We start from the raw sequence: 19,523 nt of genomic DNA on the forward strand, positions 1-19,523 counted from the left end.
ACTCGCGCGGCCAGCAACTCCAGTTGATCAGGCTACGTTAGAGACGACGATGATTACAACACCACGTACAGTACGGACTCTGGCACGTACTCAGAGCCAATTCATTGCTTCTGCTCTAGCTGACCAGCCTATAGCGACGCAGCAGCTTCAGAGGATCTTCCGTGGCGCATACGCCATAGCAATCGCTGGAGCTGAGGCTGTAGATGAACTTCAACATACGACGGTTGCCCAGAACGTACGCAATCAGCGTCGCTCGATGAAGCGCCAGTATCTACAGAATGGAGGAGTCCTTACTGCAGCACAAGCACGTCAAGTCATCCAAAAAAGACGTCAAAAAGAGGCAGAGAAGGCTGATAAAGTACTTGCTCGTGAGAAGGTAAAGGATCGTCGTAAACGACTGAATCTTGTATTAAATGTTATAGACATGACTTCGAGGCATTCAAAGGCGGTAATTAATGGCTTCAAACGTCGTTTGATGCCAGTATGGCTCCGTCTAATGCAGGATATTGATGGCAACGAGCGTGCAGAGCGTCATCTCGATGGCGATGATGGTCACGACGAGCCTGTGGACGTTGAACCGTTGTGGACGTTGAGTTGTGGTGCACGAGCGGAGCGAGTGGACTGAAGCAGTGCACGGATAATGACTTTCCTTGAGATCCCTTCCCAATGACTGACAATGACTGGAGTCTAGGCCAGTGCTTTTTGATAATACTGGAATGGTGAGTGTCTCGGCATACGTACATGGACTTCAATCAAGCATCCCGGCATTCGTCAGCCTAGACGCGTGTCTGCTACTATTGGTCGTGTCACTCTTCTCACTTGTCGCAAGCTTCATCGTCTTCCTCACCCGCAATGTACAAACAACGATCAACCCTCGTTCCTCGCGCAAGCGGATCTACGATGCAAAATGTTCCGAATGTTTGCGTGCTGCTGTGAGTCTCTGAGACAACTGGCCGTTCAATGTTCATCAGAGACGAACCTGAGGCTACGATGCAGCCATTGTTCCAAATAGGCGCGATGATCCTCTCCTCTCCGCAGCGGGGAAAAAGTCACGACCACATGACCCGCAACGAAATCCAGATGAGCCCTGGAGACATCGAAAACGTAAAAGTAAGTCTGATCTCAAGGAAGAAGGCTAATTTTACCGACGGCAAGTGCCGATCGTGGCGATCGTGTCTGGTGCTGCATTGAAGACAAGGAGAGACAAATTGCTCTGTCTTACAGGGGTGTGAATCGTGATTCAGCATCGAAAAGGCACTCTGATGCTTCACAGCTGTGCCGCGAACTCGTGCACATACAGCACATAGATGATTGATAGGCTGCTGTGAGAAAATCCGCCGAGCGATTGATCAAGCCGCCCGATTTGCTCCTGTGCCTCGACACTGTCAGGAGGAACAGGACCCTGGCGGGCGAGAGGGGAGAATTCCTCACGGGAACCGATGAGCTGCAAGGGTGAAGAAACGGGCGGCCGCGGCATGGCAAATGAGGACCAGGAACACCACCGAACGGACAGGTTGGGATGGAAGAGGAATATGGTTCGGCCGAGGGAGGCGTGAAGGAAGAAGCATTCGACCGCCTTCGAGTCCCGTTCAACCCACGACGTGGTTTCATACGAGTATTGTAGATTTTTGACATGTACAATATGTACTGCGAGTGGTCTGATTGTCAGCTTACAGCAGGACACTGTGGCTCCAGGTTACGGATGATTCATTAACGGTATGTAAAGTCCGCCGATGACTGAGAGCGAGGCCAACAACCGTGGACCCCAACACCCAACAACGTTCGGGCATGACTCGGTCTCACGCCGTGAAGAATACGGGTGTGGCCTGACAGACACACTAAACGTTCCGCCAGCCGCCCACGCGGGCTGCCCTGGGGTCACTTTCCAATTTCTCGGCTGATGAATTTGACTCAGCAGCGCGATCGAGGAGGAGATTCTTGTCGACGGAACCTGTACCAGATCGTGTTCACCTCAATAGCGTAGGCAAACGAGAGATAATTTTAATATATTATGGCAATCTTGATTGGAGAGCTGGTCCAGGCGAAGTTGTGGGTGGGTAATCCGCGCGTACGGCACCTGTCAATCAGGCAAAGTCCAGCACAGTACAAGAAATAGTCCGAGATACAAGAAACGTACCATACCAAGATGACGTCGCTTTGTCCGCGGGCGCAAGATGTAACAAGAAAGTTGTCCGGGCGTGAGGTACTTTTCGCAATCACTCATGCTCCTCTTCGATAGACATCAGCAGATCACCTTTTCTTGCTTCTTTGCATGCCTACGCTATTCTCTTACGTAGACTACTAGACGAGGATACGACCGGACGCCAGATCCAAACGGACGGGTATACGACACATATTTCGGCGGTAACCTGGGAACAACACATAGATAGAACCCTCACCCATTACAGTAGTCACTAGCAGGAGCTGTTTCCACCCTCGACGGTCTTCTCCGATGTTAATTGCCGAAGCCACCTGGGCATCCTGTAAATGATGAGATGGTGAGATGATGACACATGGTAGATCATCTGATGGTACCCGAGATGAAAGACATTACACCTGTCTCCCTAGTAGGCAGAGTCCTATAGATGATGACTGCCCCATCTTGAACCTCCCCAATCGCACATTCTCCCAAGCGTTCGTCCTGCTCCTCTTGTAACAATATCCCTCGACTCTGTCCTTTCGCGCCTCTCCAAGTCCGTTGGAAGAACGGCATTGCGAGCGAACACTTCAGGGCCTCGTGGGCTTCCGTTCGGCTACACACCTCTCTACTGATATCATTGCTTTGCTACTGAACTGAATCCTCTTCTCACCACGACAACTTCTGGTCACACGAACAGGGCCATGCATGTCATGCCGTAGCACGAAAGAAGAATCTTGTGCACCTCCACCCCAAACTCTATATTCATAAAAAGATCTCCCAGCCGCCAACATTCCATCCACTCGGAGCGAACCCGTTCAACGTCTCATCGTCCCAAGACCGTTTCTACCCCGCCGGATCGTCATCCGCCATCCTCGTGCCTCGCGCTTCTCCGTTCCGCCCAATACATCTCCGTCCACTCATGTCGCCTGCTCAGCAAAGGTCAATGGTGGTGTGAAGGCATCCGGAAATCGTTCACAACCTTGACGCTGTCTGTTTCTGGTTCGGCAAAGCCTTCTCTCCAACGGTCGTCGTGGATTCAACCGTCCCTGGATCCGGTGCTTCCCTGACCCATTCGGCACATATCATTGCGGATCGCCGTCGTGCCCGAACCAGAGCCATTCATCCATTGCTCTCATTCCACACCATCCTCGGCCGCATACTAACATATTCAATCCCTCTCTTCGACTAAAGTACCTCAACATTATTACAGGGCTCTCTTTCGATTGTCAATTGCCATCGAGAGAGCGTCGACACTCCCTCGTGCCGCTGCCTAGGAGGCACACGACCACTAATCATGCAATACGTCCGCTCCATTTCGGGTTCCGTCTCCAAGACGTGGAACAGCCTGAACCCGGCCACCCTGTCCGGCGCCATCGATGTCATCGTTGTCGAACAAGAAGATGGTTCCCTGGCATGTTCGCCCTTTCACATTCGCTTCGGCAAATTCAGCTTATTACGGCCGTCAGAGAAAAAGGTGGAATTCAGTGTCAATGGCGACAAACAGGAGTTCCCAATGAAGCTGGGTGATGGCGGCGAGGCCTTCTTTGTATTCGAGACAAAAGAGAGTGTGCCAGAGGCATTACAAACGAGTCCGCTGGTCTCGCCGGCGACGAGTCCACACCTAGGTGTTGGAGGATCATCACCTGCACCGAGCCTACAAGAGCCAGATCATTTCGAACTCGAAGGTCGAAGCGAGACATCATCGCAGGAATTCCCTCCCAATCGAGATCGAAGAGGAACGCTAGAAGGTATTCGCGTACCTCCATCAGGACAGCGGACACGGAGCGATGCTGGTGCCTTCACGATGCTCTCTCAGTCGGCCATCGACCCCCCAAGGCGATCGCTCTCGGGTGATTTCTCGGCGTACATGCACCCCAAATTGGAGCGCGCACCATCTGACAGCGTCGTTCCAGCCGCTAAGGATGCCATCGATAATGCACTTATGAGCAGCGAGGCAGTGGGCCCCTCCCGTTCCGACAGAGGGTCAACATCATTGCAGCTTGAGTCCGAGAGGCCGTCAAGCCCAACTGCACAAGAGTCGGAAGACGCCAAGCTACGCGCGATGAACTTGTCAAAGAAACTATGGACATCCAATATCAGCAATCATGTGACTGAGACGGGCGACCTTATGCTGGACATGACGGGCTACAAAAGTGGGAACATGGAGGCGTTACAAGCAGAGGGTATCGCTCGCCAGCTGCTGTCGGAAGAGCTTGAGGGACCATATGACATTGGTTCCCTGATCGGGGCCGATGACAAAGGCAACATATGGATTTACAGCAGTGAAGAGGCGAAAGAGGCAGCGAACAAGAAGGCGGCCGCGAATGCCCTAGGCAGCTTCAACCCGGCAGGTTTCGTTTCAACAGACGCCATCTCTGACCCTGGATACCACAGCGACGATGCGAGAAGTGACGGAAAGCAGGACTATGCCGGCTCACACAGTCGTCGCGATTCTGACAGTGCTGTTGGCTTGCCCTCGCCATCTACCTCTCCTACCACCGCAGGCGACCCAAACAAGAACTACGCCAAAACCCTCCGGCTCACTTCCGACCAGCTGAAGACTATGGGTCTGAAGTATGGTGCGAACGAGATGGCCTTTACGGTCAACCGAGCGACGTGCAAAGCTACCCTATGGTACTGGAAGCACAACGTGCCGATTGTGATTTCCGACATTGATGGCACAATCACCAAGTCCGATGTCTTAGGACATGTCCTGACCCAACTGGGACGAGACTGGACGCACTCTGGTGTAGCAAAGCTTTACACGGAAATCGCCGCGAACGGATACAATTTTCTCTACTTGACCAGCCGTAGTGTGGGCTTGGCCGACACGACGAAAGCGTATCTAGATGGTGTGGTCCAAGACGGATATCGCCTACCAAAAGGCGCCGTCATTCTGTCACCAGATCGGACAATGGCCGCACTCCGGAGAGAAGTGTATCTGCGCAAACCCGAAATTTTCAAGATGGCCTGCTGTCGTGACATTATGACATTGTTCATCGGACAGGGAGGCGCGGAAAACACAACTGAGGGTGCCATTGAGGCTGGTCTGAAGCCTTCCATCGACAATCTACCCAAATCGAAATCGCCCTTTTACGCCGGCTTCGGCAATCGATTCACCGACGCCATTTCATACCGGTCCGTCGGCATTCCCAGCACTCGCATCTTCACAATCAATTCCAACTCGGAAATTTCCCTAGACCTGCTCACATTAAACAAGTACAAGACAGCCTATAGCACGATGCGAGAGATTGTCGATCATTACTTCCCCCCTGTAGGACAATTGGCCATCAATGATTCATATACGGATTTCACCTACTGGCGAGACAGGCCGCTAGACATCGTCGACTTTACCGACAGCGAAAGCGAAGGCGACGACGAGGACAACGATGATGACGATGACGACGATGCAGGGCCCGTAGCCTCAACGCTCAAGAAACTCTCACTCACCGATACCCGAGACAGCACAATCCTCAGCGACGACGAAGAGGACCTCGACGAATCCGAACTAGAAGAGGAAGACGAAGACGAGGAAGAAGAAGACGAGCTCGACGACGAAATGGTCGAGTCCTACGTCTCCGCCGCCCAACAAAGCGTCGCCAACCGAATGCCCCCTCCTAGCGCCGACGACCTCGACGAAGACGACGACGCCAGCCTCACCGACGATGGCGGAGAAACCTTTGAAGTCGATGTCCCCGGCGTCACATCCCCGCCGCGGCTCCGCTCGCCGGATCTCGCTGGCGCGAAACCTACGAGGGAGGTCGCGAGGACGTTATTGAAGAATCTGGATCCGTCGTCGGAGGCTGGTGAGAGGAGGAGGCGAAGGAGGGCTGCTGGGGAGAGGACGGGGAAGGATGTGGACGGGGACAGTGTGGATTAAGTATTCAAAATGGGGTTTGGCTTCGATGGTCCTTTTTCTTGCTTGCTTGCGAGCGAGAACAACTCAACGAGGGTTATTTCAAAGCTGTCGTCTTGAGAAACGATCTATCGTGGCGTTTGCAACCCACCTTCTGCTCGGTTTCTAGAATTCTTGTCGGTCTTTCTGTCTGTAACAAACCATCAAGGGGCGCAAATGGGGGAATTTTCACAAGCGGGCGTTTTTACACGGAGTTACTTCCCCAAAAATTCATGAGTAGAAAAGGAACAAAGAAAACGGCATTTGTCTGAGATTTCGTTTTTTCGGCTTCCGCTTCTGTCGCCAAATGATGTTTTACTACTACCGCCGTTCCTCTTCTCTTTTCCGAAGACGAGTGAACATCCTTCCTTCAAGCGTCAGAGAAACAAAGTTTCCTGGTCCTGGGATCGTCCAGTGCCGTGTGTTTCTAGCTTTCACATCATGTTCTTCAACTGCATGCCGTTTCCCGTTTGTCAGGTATTCGATGATATCGACGGAGCTGGAGACGCCTCGGAATGTTTGTGATCATGTCTTTTCATTAGAAGAAAACTCCAAGTATTTGTCGAGGATATCTCTTCGTTCAATCTGTCAAAGAAAGCAAATGCGCCTTTCCCTCCCAGCCCATTAACAAAAGTAAGCAGCCCGCCTCGTCCTCGCGACTTGTCTTCCTCTCTCCTCCTCCTCCTTTCCTCTTCTACTTGTAATACGGATGTTGCACCTTCTGCTGTCCACCCCATCCCTGCGGCGGACCGTTCTGCATCGGGATATGCTGCTGCTGCGGGGCAGAGCCCGGGTTGTTCATCTGTTGCTGGACGTCCGGTCGTTGCCCGATGTCTTGGTGGAAGTGGCAGATGTGGCAGGAGACGTCATGGTAGGGTTTGAAGGAGAAGGGGATGAGGGGGACGAAGCAGACTGGTTTTTGCGGGTTAGTTTGGAAACGCAGATGGCATTCAGGCGGCGAGGGAGGCATGGAGATTTACCGGTGAACCATTCCCTGTGAGGTTCGTGGTCAGCATAACGCCTTTTCTCGCGCGACCTTGATGGGCATGCTGTCGCGTGGATCCTTTGCGCGCGTGCTAGCGGAGGGACTTACCATCGCTTCGTCAACTTCCCGGAGAAGTTTCCGCAATTCTGACATTGCACCGTGATGTTCTCATAGCCGGATAGAAGTGAGTCGAACGCTGTACCGGAGCGGATCCTTTGGTCAGTTGTGCCTCTCCTCTCTTCTCTTTGCGCGCGCGCTCGCTGGGTCAGGCGCGGAACTTACTATGCGTTCCGAGCATCAAACAGAACGCCATTTTGACGGATTTGGCAGGTTGTGCAAAGGATATAGAACAAGTGTGATATATGATCGAGGATGAGGTGGTCTACGAACTGCGACAGTTTCTAGAAGTGAAGATGATCTATTGTCTGTGCCACCGCAACGGCCTACATTCGGGTGCATCTACATACGACATTGTGGCGTGGCTTGGGGCTTGGACTGAATCATCGCGCTCGGCATTGCGCGTCGCTTGGAATAGAGGAGGTCGCGTGCCATCCGTTCAAAGGTTACATAAGACAAATTACAATTGCGCCTGCATTTTGCTTGCAGGTGCAGATCTGCCTGTTGTGCAGCCCTGAATGAACTCATTGTAGGGCTGATGGGAAGAATTCGACGACGTCCAGGAGACGATCTCCTGATGATCGCTTCAATGCAAATGCATTCAGATACGACCGCATTCAATTTCACTTTGCGACCCAGGATACGCGCATTGACCGGATGTCGCAAGACCAACCTGTAGTTCACAACGGACAGTTCAAATGCAATTTGTGAAGGTGGAGGAGACTCCTCGAAAAGATGTTGAGAATCGCTTGAGTTTCATACGTTCATCATTGTCATCAAGCAGCTCAGCTGTTCTAAGGCACGCAAAAACTGTGTTTCGAAGCTGAGATTTTACTGAGTCTTGAAAAGCAAGATCGCAGCGTGACCGAGATAGAAGTAGATAAAGTGCTTCGTCTCTGAGATGAGAATCAGTGTGCATTCTTTTAGAATTTGAAAGACCTCGCAAGCCTACCGTGAGTGACGAAACTTCCAAAGTTCCGGCCGACGATACAATGCCAGGTTGCGCCTTTTCGCTCGTCGAACTAATACGGGAATCCGGTAAGCCTTGTGCATCTTGGACGGAGTTTAATAGACTTACTGTTCGCTTAATGTGGTGGGCGATCTCCTGTGCAGCTAGTATCAGTCTTGTCCTGGTCATGAAGAAAATAATTGGTCGAACCTTCTCGACAGTGAACTTGTCCATAGCCTCCTGTGCTGTGGGATTATTAGAATGAAGGCCGCAGTGGTGTCCTCGATAAAATGACCGTACCGACTTCGACAGCTTCTTGCTGCATGTCTTCGCTCTGTAGATTCGAGGTATCGACATCAGAGGGCCAGTCGCATAAAAGGAAACTCCGTTCAGAAAGACATTTTCATACCATATCGACGGACTTGATTTGAGCTATCGTTATACATCAGTACTTGCGAAGTTGAGTTATGCGATCGCATCGAGACTACCGACCTTCAAGCTTCTCTGGCTTGGTGTCCACCACATCGCCGCCTTCCTTGATTCCAGACATGTTTGCAAACCGTTCCCTTGTTGAGAAAATTGAAAGTTATGAAACTTCTATCGGAGCGTATCTGCCAGTGCGTATATTCGAAGACGACAACACTGTTTGCTAAACGGAGCGACGGCAAAACAATCCAGGGACGATCACAGCAGAGCGGCGACGATCCGATCCGTACAAGTCCGTGCTTGGCAACGGCTCCAGACTGCGAAAGCCCTATGAAGCAATCACCGCTGTGGGAACCGAACTTTGTCCAACATTTTCTTTCTTCTTTGATTTATTTCCATCAAGGGATCAGTGTCAAGGCTGTGCAAACCTCACGACCTGTAAATCCATGCACACCCGTGTATGAGCTCGCCGTGACACATCCGATTGTGACTTCTCTCATTTCGCCAAATTATGGCTTCTTCTCGGATCTTCGTGAAGGCCTTGCCGCCCAGCTTCACAGAGGATGAGTTCCGCAAACATTTCTCGCAAAACGGCAAACGCGACGTCACAGATGCCAAGTTGTTCCCTCGAAGAAGGATAGGCTATGTTGGCTTTCGAACGCCCGAGGATGCCCAAAAGGCTGTCAAATATTTCAATAAGACATTCATCCGCATGAGCAGGATTGGTGTAGAAATTGCGACTCCCATAGATGAGACCAACGTTTACAAAGGGAGAGTTGGTGCGCCTACCGGCAGGAGGGATGCAGCTCAGCCTACGAGTCTAGCACAACCTGATAATTCCATGAAGCGTAAGAGAGAAATCCCTACCCAGGAAGAGCAGGACCCCAAGATGAAGGAGTTTCTTGACGTCATGAGGCCGAAGACAAAAACTAAGGTTTGGTCAAACGGCGATGCTGTGGAAAATCCAACAGAGCAACATACGGCAGAGGCTGTGAGTGTACCGGCTGTCCTCGCGGAGGAAGCTAGCGACGACGAGTACGAGACAGTGCCCAAAAAGATAAAGGTGAGGACGACTCCTGAGGAACAAAGAGGCATGGCTACGGACACGCAGATTTCGAATGAACCAACGCAAGAGCATCCTGTGCACGAAAAACTTGCTCCGGTCATCAGCGAGGAGTCACCGACGGAGGAAGCCGAAAGCAGTCGAGCACCTGTGTCGGACGCAGATTGGGCACGTTCAAGAACCAGTCGATTGCTTGGCTTATTGGATGAAGAAGAGGAGGAACAACAAACGATGGCAGCTGCCAACACGACTGCAGCGGAACCAGAATCTCGGAATGAGATGCTGCAGAACGATGCATCCACAGACCGCGAACAACGCGTAGGAGCGCAAGAGCCTGGCGACGCCGGCGCCTCCATACCAACACCTGATTCGCAAAATGACCCAGAACCATCTCAACTTGTGAACACGGAGATCGAGACCGCCCGCACCACTATGCGCCTATTCGTTCGGAATCTACCATACGACGTCACGACCGAGGCCCTAGAAGCTGAGTTCTCGCCATACGGCAACCTCGAAGAAGTACGTACTACTGTTTCCCCTTTCTGTTCACGTCAACATGATGATCACCGATAGGGACAACTTATGCTTCGGCAGTTGATTAAATCCCGGGAGAATATTTTAGTAGATGCTTCTCTTTTTCTGACATTGACAATATCCATCACCTGCACTTCGTTCCACACTTATTTGAGTCTGTCATTAACATGAAGCACAGGTACATGTTTCGGTTGATCCCAAGACTGGCTCAGCAAAGGGCTTTGCATTCATTCAATACAGTGATCCTGATTCTGCAGAGCAAGCATTTGTTGAGCGCGATGGCCAGATTTTTCAGGGTCGCTTGCTCCACATTCTTCCATCAAAGGAGCCTCGAAGTTCGAAATTGGACGATTTCGAGCTCAGCAAATTACCACTCAAGAAGCAACAGCTCATCAAGAAGAAGCGGGATTCGGAATCGAAATCGTTCAATTGGAACTCGCTCTTCATGAATGCCGATGCAGTCGTCGCGAATGTCGCCGACCGCCTAGGACTGTCCAAATCCGAGGTCCTAGACCCCACCAGCAGCGACGCTGCAGTAAGGCAGGCGCATGCAGAAACACATGTCATCCAGGAAACCAAGGCCTACTTCAGAAGTCAAGGCGTGGACTTGGACTCGTTCAAAAAGAGGCAAAGGGGTGACACGGCCATATTGATCAAGAACATCCCGTATGATCTTGGCAAGGACGAGCTTAAGCGGCTCTGTGAAGAAAACGGCGATGTCACACGGTTTGCTATTCCACCATCAGGAGCTGTCGCGATCGTGGAATACAAAAACGCTGCACAGTGTAAGAACGCCTGGAGCGCACTCTCATATCGACGAGTCAAGAACACAGTTCTCATGCTCGAGAAAGCTCCCGCGGATGTTTTTGCAGGGAAGGTCACGAGCCAGACCGTTGACGCCAGCGTCAATTCCGAGCAAGGTGGTGTGGAGAAGGTTTCTGCCACTGACTTGAAAGGTGCTGACCAGACCGTGCCGGACACGGTCGGCACGGCTACCTTGTTTGTACGAAACCTTAACTTCACCACCACTTCTGCGCTCTTGACAGATACGTTCAAGTCGTTTGAAGGCTTCATGTCGGCTCGCGTCAAGACTAAGACAGACCCCAAGAAGCCTGGACAGATTCTAAGTATGGGTTTCGGGTTTCTCGAATTCCAATCTGCGTCTCAAGCTCAGGTTGCACTCAAAGTCATGGACGGTCACTTGTTGGAAGGCCACAAATTACAGATTCGAGCTAGCCACCGGGGTACAGATGCTGCCGAAGAGCGCCGCAAGACCGACGCACAAAAGAAGGCTGCGGCACAAAGTACCAAGGTCATCATCAAGAACCTACCGTTCGAGGTCACCAAGAAAGACATTCGCGCGCTATTTGGAGCATACGGGCAACTTCGTAGTGTTCGAGTTCCGCAAAAGCTTGATCGAAGCACACGTGGTTTTGCGTTTGCTGATTTTATGAACGCTAAGGAGGCGCAGAATGCCATGGAGTCGCTTCGTGATACCCACCTTCTCGGTCGGAGACTCGTGTTGGATTTCGCAGCCGAGGAGCCACAAGACGCTGAAGCAGAAATAGAAAAGCTACAGCAGAAAGTTGGGGCACAGGTCAACAAGCTCGCTTTACAGAAGCTTACCAGTGGCGGACGGAAGAAATTCACAACACAGAACGACGAGGATATTGCCTAATCGAGCGCAACGGAACTCATTCACCTGCCCTTCTCGTCTTTTTTCACGTGGCAGTCTCCACATGGCTGGGAATCATCGTCATCCACATCATCAATACGAATTTCCAAATAGATCCCTTCCAAGCCCTGGAGGTTGTTAGAACCGTGAAAAGCTTAGCGTTAATGACGCATACAAGTGCATCCCTCTTTTTCCCTCCTCCAAGTATTTCCGCAGATTTGCTTCATCCCTTGCTTCGGCTGCTCCCGCCATCCAGGCCTCTACTCTGTGTGCCATCACGTATACCTGTGCCTGCCTACCTGTGCTGGCAGGTTTGCAGCCGTGACATAGCCACAATGGTAGTGGAAAGATAGGCACAGTTTCGCAATTCAAAGTCGTGTGGTCTCTGCCTCAGAGTGAATCCCAAACCTTGAAGGGGGTTTGGGACAGGCTCCGCAATGCCAGCCATGTTTTCGATCTCCCTTGGTGGGCCGACTGCTGAATGATGGGTTTCATTGTGCAAGGCTGAGATGTGCTTCTTCAGAACAGTGTGAGTGCATGCAGCTAAGACATTGACGGCTGGATAGCAGGCATTCCGTTTGGTCCATTCAGACGAGCAGCATTGCTAGCCGTACCTTTTCCACGTTGGTGCGACCTTCACGCTGCGCTTCGTTTCTGTAACACTACAGGGCTTTTTACTGCATTGCTGAATTGTCTCAGACGTGGCTGTCGATTTGGAGAGGGGCGTCTCAGGTTTCAAGAAGAGTGATTGATGATAAAGTCAGTGGCTTCCAATCCCATGGCTGCTCAACATTACGCCTTCCCACATCGTTTCCTTTCACACTTCCCAAGAGCTGGTCTCGCCGAAGTCTAATCATTTTACTGTACTGTTCGTTTCAAAGCCGCGACCGAAGCGCTACGATACCTCTCAACGAATCATTCACCTTCTGTTGCGCTTGGTCGCACAAATCCCTATCTTCACCGAACTTTGTACTTTGTACTACCTCTGCACTTTCTGTTGGCTACCATGCATACGCGGTCGCAGCCATATAATTATCACAACACTTCTCTCAATGATCCTTACGGAGCTATCGACGACTTCGACTTTCCAACGCCCGTACATGGCTCCTTGATTGACCAAGGTTTGAACTTTGACTACCAGAACTTCCTTTCTCCCCGAGGCCCTGGACCATCATTCTCAACTGTTGGCGCACAACAGCAATCATCTTTGAGACAGACCAACTTTCTTGACAACCAGGGTCAAGGACTGAGCTTGCCAAACACTGCATACAGCCAGCAGCAGATTTTGCCCTTTACGATCAACGACAGAGATCAACGACAACCCCTTGGCTCCTCTACCAACAGCATGGGAGGTGGCATCGGTCCGACTATCCAAAACGTTTTCTATTCAGACCTACAGCAGAACATCATGGCAGCTTCGTACCATCCTGTCCCTGTTCAATCGCAGAATCGTCGTCAGACTCGGTCTAGCAGACAGTCTCGACGTGCAGCTGCATCAGCATCAGATACGATTCAAGTTGGTAGAAGCTCCTCTGCTGAGAAGGACGATGAGGTCCTCGAATGCCCTCGCGCGAGCCGTCAGGAACTAAGGAAGTTGCCACTTCCTGATCTGAACGACAAGTTGCTCCTGAAGATTGCGGCCATTGGACTGCGTAGACGTCTTTACCAGACAAGCGGTTACAATAATTACCGTGGCAAACAAGGAAACGCAACCGCTGCACAACCAAGCCCGTGGGCAGAATACTTGGAGAGCGCTTTCATTGAAGGTGAGTGCTTGCCCAAAACGACTTCGTGTGAGATGAGCTGACATTTAAATGATATAGCTCTTGTGTTTCACGAGCCATCGGCGAGAGCGAAGCAGACCTTGAACGGTGGCCAACATGGTCGCAACGAATTGGTTGCCCGATATATCTTCTCCGTCACTGGTGAATGGCGGTCCCGCAAGATGGTATCGAGCCACTTGCAAGTCTTGAAATGCTGGGTCGATGGCATCAAAAAGGGATCCCAGAAGGACTCGCTCGCTTTGAGCTGCATCATTAAAGACACTTCGGGACAGCGGGAATGGAGAGAGGTCATTCAAGAGTTACTCATGGTTGTGGGCTATTACTCAGGTCAGCAGGAGCATCTGCGCAACCAAATCCTCAACCCGCCATCTAAGAACCCTTTGCCCAACCGCGGACCTGAGATCACCCCCATGATTGGAGTGATGGCACCCGAGGCATTCCAATTGACTATGACCGCCGGTGATTCGCATATTCCTCAAACATTACACACATTCACCGAAACCGTAACCCACCCTCAGCAACAGTACACAGGCACCAAAGACTGGTATACGCTCACTGAGCAATTTCGAGAGCTCGGAGTCCTGCAGGAGCAGCGTTCGTTGAACTGTGATGTTGTGATGGTTCATGCTTCCATCGGACGCCCACAGTTTGATTGGAGGACGTTCGCATCGCCTCGCTTGTTTGCTTCCGGTGGTCTCCGCTGTGTCAGCAACCATCTCAAGGCTGGCACAGAGCTTGCTGCCTTGACGACCATCTACCACGCCCATTCACCCATCGCGTTTTTCGAAACAAAGTGCACCATGCAAACTTCGGACCAAGGCAAGGTCACTGCTGAAATTCCGATATGTGCTCCGACCTACTGGCCAGATTTCCTTTCCTCGCAACCTGCTGTGGTCGGCAAGGAGGCCAAGACGTCTCACTATGACAATGACGGATTTTCTGATCTCACCGGTGGTACTGGCAACTACACCATGACCCAGGAGATCGATACCGTGACGAACGGGGAGCGCACCCGAGTCATGGTAGTGCACTACAAATTCGGTTCCTTCAAGCCCATGGACAAGGCAAAGGACGGCGAGAAAATCTACAAGTTCGAAGGCGAGACCCGTTGGCGCCAGGTCTACATCTCCGACCCGGATGAATGCGACAACGGCAAATCTCTCGCCAACCCCACCCTCGAGACCCCGAGACAGCCAGGTGACACTTGGGTCAACAACTACGCCGGCTATGATATGCAGACTCCTGTCTCGGCCGTTTCTTCCGAGACCTGGACGACGCCTTCTTCAGCCAGCGACGTGAAGAAAGATCCGTATTTTTCCACACCCAGCAGCAGCGCCAGCGCCACGGAATTATGTATCGATCCTCGATTGTCGGACCAGTCCATCACCACCTTCGTCGACTCCGTCCCCAGCGATGTGTTCAATACCAACTTCGACACCCCAACGATCCACATGGCCGGTTTTGCCCAGCAGCATTCGAGCATGATCACGCCCACGATGACGGAGCACGAGCAGTTCTCTTACCCCATGCTCGATGTGAACGGCCTCATCACATACCAGTATAACCCCATGGGAGCTCCATTCCAACAACAGCAGGATATCATACACTCGTCTCCGAGCCGTGTGCAGCACTCGCCAGCTCACTTCACGGGAAGTTTCGGTCAGTGACTGGTGTTTCGCAATGTGGATGAAACGTGTGGTTCTGAGAGTGTGGTCGGAAAATATAGCGGGATGATGGGTCCGCAAGTCGTTGTCCACCGCGAGCAGGTTCTCGGAGGAATGTTGGGCAGCATGTCGTCGGACCCATCGAGCTTGGAGCAAGGGCGTTGGATAGAAAATTTTGACTTTGATGTTTGAGTTTCTAATGTTGTATTGAATTATCTAGAGCACTAGGGATACCATCTCATTCCATTTCTTACATTTGACTGCGATTAGTTTTCATTTCTTACTATCTACATTCCAAAGAAAATTCTCTTGGGACAAAATCATTCCGAGGCTCAAACGTGCACACAGCACCATGTACTCCTCTCTATTTCCAGCTTCCAAACTGCGGTATCATAAATTCGACGAGAACGTCGACATTAGTCTTAGAACGCCGTCAAACTCCGTGCACATGTATATCAGAATTTCCGTATTCTACAGACGCTTCCCGGGAACAAAAATGAAAAGGCAGAGTATCGCGGCGTCAATCAGGATGATCCACATCAAGCAGAAGAGCGCGCGTTTGTTGAGGATGGTTCTGTGAAATGATGCATTAGCGTTAACTGACAATGAGATATCAGTTGAGTTGCAGTGCATGAATTAGCTTACCGAACGAATGGCTCCTGGATCCTGGAAAAGACCATGAATGTGTATTCGCTCAATCCGACCAGAGCCAGGATGGGGTCCAGCATATATTGATGGGTCATGAGCAGGTAGACACCGATGGTGAACGGCAGGACCAGCCATGCGCGCTCATTGCGGCTCTTGTCCAAGAAGATGAGGACAAACGCAGCCCAAAAACCTGCAAACATGCTCACGAGGCCGACGATCAGGCGCAGCATCATCGATGGCGGTACGATGTTTCCGAGTGCCTTCATACGCAGGAAACCGGGAAAGGCATCGCGCTCCATGGCCTGGAAGACGTAGTCCTTGGCGGCGTCAAAGACCTCAGGGTCGTCGCGACCTTCGGTCTCGATGCTGTTGGTGATTTCGTTGAGGACGCCCTGCGGGAGGATGATTTCGCGCTCAGCGCCGGGGAGAAGGAAGGTGTACAGGATTTTCTCGGCCGAGGCGCGGATGTCGGCGCGTGAGACGGTGGTCTGAGGGCTGCTGTTGTTGTTGCTGTTGAGCGCTTGCGAAGTCTCCGCGGTCATGAAACTAGGGCGTGGCGGCCGTTCGAGGTCGTCGCGTGAGGTCTCCTGGCTACCGGCGCTACGAGGCGGTTGATTCTCCTTGTTACGCAAGAACGCCGAAAGGCCTTCGCTGTCCTCGGCTTTTTCTCGGTCATGTCGGCCACTGGGGCCTTGCTCGGTGGAGGGTCGACGGGCGGTGTTTGCATCGTAGGTGTAGTTGTCAAGCGCCTGTGACGAGCGGACTGAGCCTGCACCTTTTTCGTGATCGGGCGTTCCAAGGAGAATAGAGCGTCGCAGTTCGCGTACGTAGTGTCGGCAAAGGGACATGTGCTGTGAGACATCGAGCCTGAAACCAGAACATCAGCTCCGCGCATCCCTCAGGAACACTGCTTCCACGTGTCTCCGATCCACTAGAGCTTACCAGAAGTCCAAATAGTCCACGCTCCGCTGATAATCCCGCATGTAAATGTAAAAGGAGTACAGGTCGACGGGCGCGAGAGTACGGCGCGACAGCACCTCGAAGAGCGTCGGCAGGCGATTGCGGACACCATCGTCCGGGGTCGGCGTACGCGAATCCATACTGGAAGAGTTTCGCCGTCGAAGAGAGTTGTCGCTACGAGATGTGCTGGTCGTCTACGCACCTCCGTAAAAGTGGTGATGATGATCAGTCGGCGTTGTTGGCGGAGTGAAGAAGCCTGTGGGCCCGTGCGCGAGCACCGTCAACGACGATCACCGGGCTTATTCCAATTGTCGTTTCTCCGCATGTTTTAACGATGCCAAAGAAAGCGAATCATATTCCCAGAAATATGTGCGAACCACAACGACGAGCGTATCGTGTACTGGCCCGCGCGATCATGGAAATCCCTGTCGCTGCCTGGTGCTCTCGCCCTAAAAACGCGTGAACCACCGAGATCTCGGAAGGCTGATGCCAATGGAGGGCTTCGCTCGACATCCCACCGCATCGGACGGATCCGTGTGGCTTTTGGCTGCCTGATGACTGCCTACAAAGCGCGGCAAGACAGTCTGAGAATGGCTGACATTATCTGTATTTATGCACGACGTATGACCGCAGTCTTTGTAGGGGAGTGCATCACAAGTTCATATTCAATACAATAATCACATTCATATTCAACGCAAGAGCAGTCCGAGACAGAATCATGGCCGACGAGCAAGCTTCTATCATGTTGCGAGGCTTTGGCATCCCGGTCAATGACCTGGCAGGCATCAAATCTATGGTTCGCGGAAATCCAGATAACAATTCTTCATACTGGAAAGACAAAAACAAATTCAAGTGCGCCGTGCTTGACTGGTCTGGCGTACCGACCACAGTCACGGAAAAGACGATGACCGCCTTTATGGGCGAAATCACCGACAAACCGGAATGGACTCGGAAGATATCTGATCAGAGTATAGTGTCGAAGTGGCGTGCCGAGCGAGCGAATCGAGCGGCGGGGGTCCCGCTGCGAGAAGTGTTCACGGATGAGATGTTTGATTATGTATGTGGAATTGCACCAGCCTGGCAAAACAGAGCATCAGAGGCTGATGCCTACAGTGTATAGAGGAGCTACGTGACTACAGCCGGATCCAGGCGTCCACTGGAATAACGCCTGCCATCGACTCTCATGCAGTTGTATTGAAATCCGATACTCTAGTGTCGGAATCTTTGAGACAGGAGCTCGTTGCTGCTGCCGAGCCCCTTGAGGCGGTACCTGAAAAGCAAAAGGACTGGCACCCAGGCTCAGATGGTAAAGTTCTCGACCTGGTTCACCCATCACTCTATCCCCTTATATATGGGCGCTCCTTGGTGCTTAGACACGGAATGGTACCGCTACAAAACTGTACGGCGTATACTGGCAAAGGCGAGGTTGTACCAGCGCCCAAGGATGAAGAGCTCACCATCAAAGGCCGACAGCGACGTTACACTTGGCGTAACCCGGACAGCGACAAGCTCTACTCTGGAAAATTCCAGTGGCTCCCAAGCGAGTTGGCGTTTGAGGATGGAAATGCAGTGAAATTCACAAGCTACATCAACAATTTGCACCCACGCGACCACGAGCCATTATACAGGAGCATCGAGAAAATCATAGCCAAGGTGGTACCAATGTGGGACTTGACGCTACAGCCGATCACCGAGTACCAAAGGGCTACCCGCATCGAGATCAGCGAAATACCAAAATACACTCTGCCACATGGACCCAGACCTGCTCAGCTCGGTGATGACCAGCTCGAGGACTACGAGATCGAAGAACTTGAACAAGACTGGTTAGAGGAACACGGTATCATCGAACCCCCTAAGTGCCCCCAATACAGCGGTCGCGCCAAGGGAATTCTCGAGGCACCCACCGAACAACAATGGGGCGCAGTAAATGTTGACCTTCGGCAAAATTTCGAGAAGGAGGGCCTTCAAGTGATTGTGAAGCTGGCAAATATACATTTGACTCCCGACAAGCCAAGCTATGATGGCGGTTCCTGGCACATCGAGGGCCTCTTGAATGAACACATCTGTGCCACCGCGCTATACTACTTTGACTCCGAGAACATCACCGACAGCTTCCTTGCCTTCCGGGAGAACGTCCAAGCCGACGTTGTGGAAGAACTGCCTTACGAGCAGAGCCGCTATGACCATTTAGAAAAGTTGTTCGACATCAAATATTCGGGAGCAGCCATACAGCATCTTGGGCATGTCCGAACAAGCCAAGGCCGGCTTCTAACATTCCCGAACGTCTTGCACCACCGCGTTGAGCCCTTCTCGCTTGCGGATGCAACACGACCCGGCCATCGGAAGATCCTCGCACTGTTCCTCGTTGATCCTTATCTGCGGATTCTGTCAACTGCAAATATTCCTCCTCAGCAGAAGGAGTGGTGGGCCGAAAGTGTTCAGGCATCCTCTATTAAAGCGGGACTCCCGATGGAGGTGGCAGACAATATCGTCGACAAGGTAGACGGCTTTCCGATCGGTCTTGAGGAGGCGAAGAGCTTGCGCCTCGAACTGATGGAGGAACGTTCCGCGACCCAGGCTGTCATGGAGCAAACGTTCATGGAAGAGGACTACTTCAACTTCTGCGAGCACTGAGCATGGAATGTCGTGTGCACGATGAATGCGACGCTGGACTTTGCAGCGG

General features: G+C 51.9%; 7 protein-coding genes across 7 annotated transcripts; 4 read left to right on the plus strand and 3 right to left on the minus strand.

The window, feature by feature from the left end:
* Window positions 1–3,434: 3,434 nt before the first annotated feature.
* K489DRAFT_303448 (LNS2-domain-containing protein) lies at window positions 3,435–5,519 on the plus strand (the record flags this gene model as incomplete). The annotated part of the gene is made up of 1 exon (XM_033600478.1): window positions 3,435–5,519. A coding segment is annotated over one exon (2,085 nt), but the record flags the coding sequence as incomplete, so codon positions are not given.
* Window positions 5,520–6,294: 775 nt separating this feature from the next.
* K489DRAFT_377776 (uncharacterized protein) lies at window positions 6,295–7,366 on the minus strand. Its single transcript, XM_033604239.1, has 4 exons — window positions 7,303–7,366; window positions 7,129–7,216; window positions 7,016–7,029; window positions 6,295–6,947 (listed from the first exon to the last, which is right to left on the minus strand). Exons 1-4 carry the CDS (start codon window positions 7,331–7,333, stop codon window positions 6,730–6,732), a joined length of 351 nt encoding a protein of 116 aa, XP_033462262.1. The 5' UTR covers window positions 7,334–7,366; the 3' UTR covers window positions 6,295–6,729.
* Window positions 7,367–7,666: 300 nt separating this feature from the next.
* Window positions 7,667–8,636, minus strand: K489DRAFT_429521 (uncharacterized protein; the record flags this gene model as incomplete). The annotated part of the gene is made up of 7 exons (XM_033608375.1): window positions 7,667–8,033; window positions 8,090–8,159; window positions 8,216–8,242; window positions 8,297–8,331; window positions 8,387–8,420; window positions 8,496–8,518; window positions 8,579–8,636. 7 exons carry the CDS (start codon window positions 8,634–8,636, stop codon window positions 7,969–7,971), a joined length of 312 nt encoding a protein of 103 aa, XP_033462263.1. The 3' UTR covers window positions 7,667–7,968.
* Window positions 8,637–9,023: 387 nt separating this feature from the next.
* Window positions 9,024–11,787, plus strand: K489DRAFT_352527 (uncharacterized protein; the record flags this gene model as incomplete). The annotated part of the gene is made up of 3 exons (XM_033602473.1): window positions 9,024–9,575; window positions 9,792–10,094; window positions 10,288–11,787. The coding sequence occupies 3 exons, from the start codon at window positions 9,024–9,026 to the stop codon at window positions 11,785–11,787; spliced, it is 2,355 nt and encodes a 784-aa protein (XP_033462264.1).
* A 1,003-nt stretch (window positions 11,788–12,790) lies between these two features.
* On the plus strand, window positions 12,791–15,235 carry K489DRAFT_368415 (uncharacterized protein; the record flags this gene model as incomplete). The annotated part of the gene is made up of 2 exons (XM_033602947.1): window positions 12,791–13,550; window positions 13,608–15,235. The coding sequence occupies 2 exons, from the start codon at window positions 12,791–12,793 to the stop codon at window positions 15,233–15,235; spliced, it is 2,388 nt and encodes a 795-aa protein (XP_033462265.1).
* A 210-nt stretch (window positions 15,236–15,445) lies between these two features.
* Window positions 15,446–17,191, minus strand: K489DRAFT_377781 (regulator of G protein signaling superfamily). The gene is made up of 3 exons (XM_033604240.1): window positions 16,823–17,191; window positions 15,878–16,747; window positions 15,446–15,806 (listed from the first exon to the last, which is right to left on the minus strand). The coding sequence occupies exons 1-3, from the start codon at window positions 16,978–16,980 to the stop codon at window positions 15,704–15,706; spliced, it is 1,131 nt and encodes a 376-aa protein (XP_033462266.1). The 5' UTR covers window positions 16,981–17,191; the 3' UTR covers window positions 15,446–15,703.
* Window positions 17,192–17,756: 565 nt separating this feature from the next.
* Window positions 17,757–19,474, plus strand: K489DRAFT_313777 (uncharacterized protein; the record flags this gene model as incomplete). Its single annotated transcript, XM_033600966.1, has 2 exons — window positions 17,757–17,897; window positions 17,954–19,474. 2 exons carry the CDS (start codon window positions 17,757–17,759, stop codon window positions 19,472–19,474), a joined length of 1,662 nt encoding a protein of 553 aa, XP_033462267.1.
* Window positions 19,475–19,523: the final 49 nt, after the last annotated feature.

The sequence above is a fragment of the Dissoconium aciculare genome (assembly GCF_010015565.1).
Source record: "Dissoconium aciculare CBS 342.82 unplaced genomic scaffold K489scaffold_3, whole genome shotgun sequence".
NCBI classification, from domain to species: domain Eukaryota; kingdom Fungi; phylum Ascomycota; class Dothideomycetes; order Mycosphaerellales; family Dissoconiaceae; genus Dissoconium; species Dissoconium aciculare.

Bases quoted from the DNA above. Each gene is read 5' to 3' on its own strand.
- K489DRAFT_377776 (XM_033604239.1), bottom strand. From the start codon at position 7,333: ATGGCGTTCTGTTTGATGCTCGGAACGCATA. The intron at 7,217-7,302 runs GTAAGTTCCGCG...GCTCCGGTACAG, and splicing joins TTTGATGCTCGGAACGCATA to CGTTCGACTCACTTCTATCC.
- K489DRAFT_377781 (XM_033604240.1), bottom strand. From the start codon at position 16,980: ATGGATTCGCGTACGCCGACCCCGGACGATGGTGTCCGCAATCGCCTG. The intron at 16,748-16,822 runs GTAAGCTCTAGT...TTCTGGTTTCAG, and splicing joins GTGGACTATTTGGACTTCTG to GCTCGATGTCTCACAGCACA. The intron at 15,807-15,877 runs GTAAGCTAATTC...ATCATTTCACAG, and splicing joins ATCCAGGAGCCATTCGTTCG to AACCATCCTCAACAAACGCG.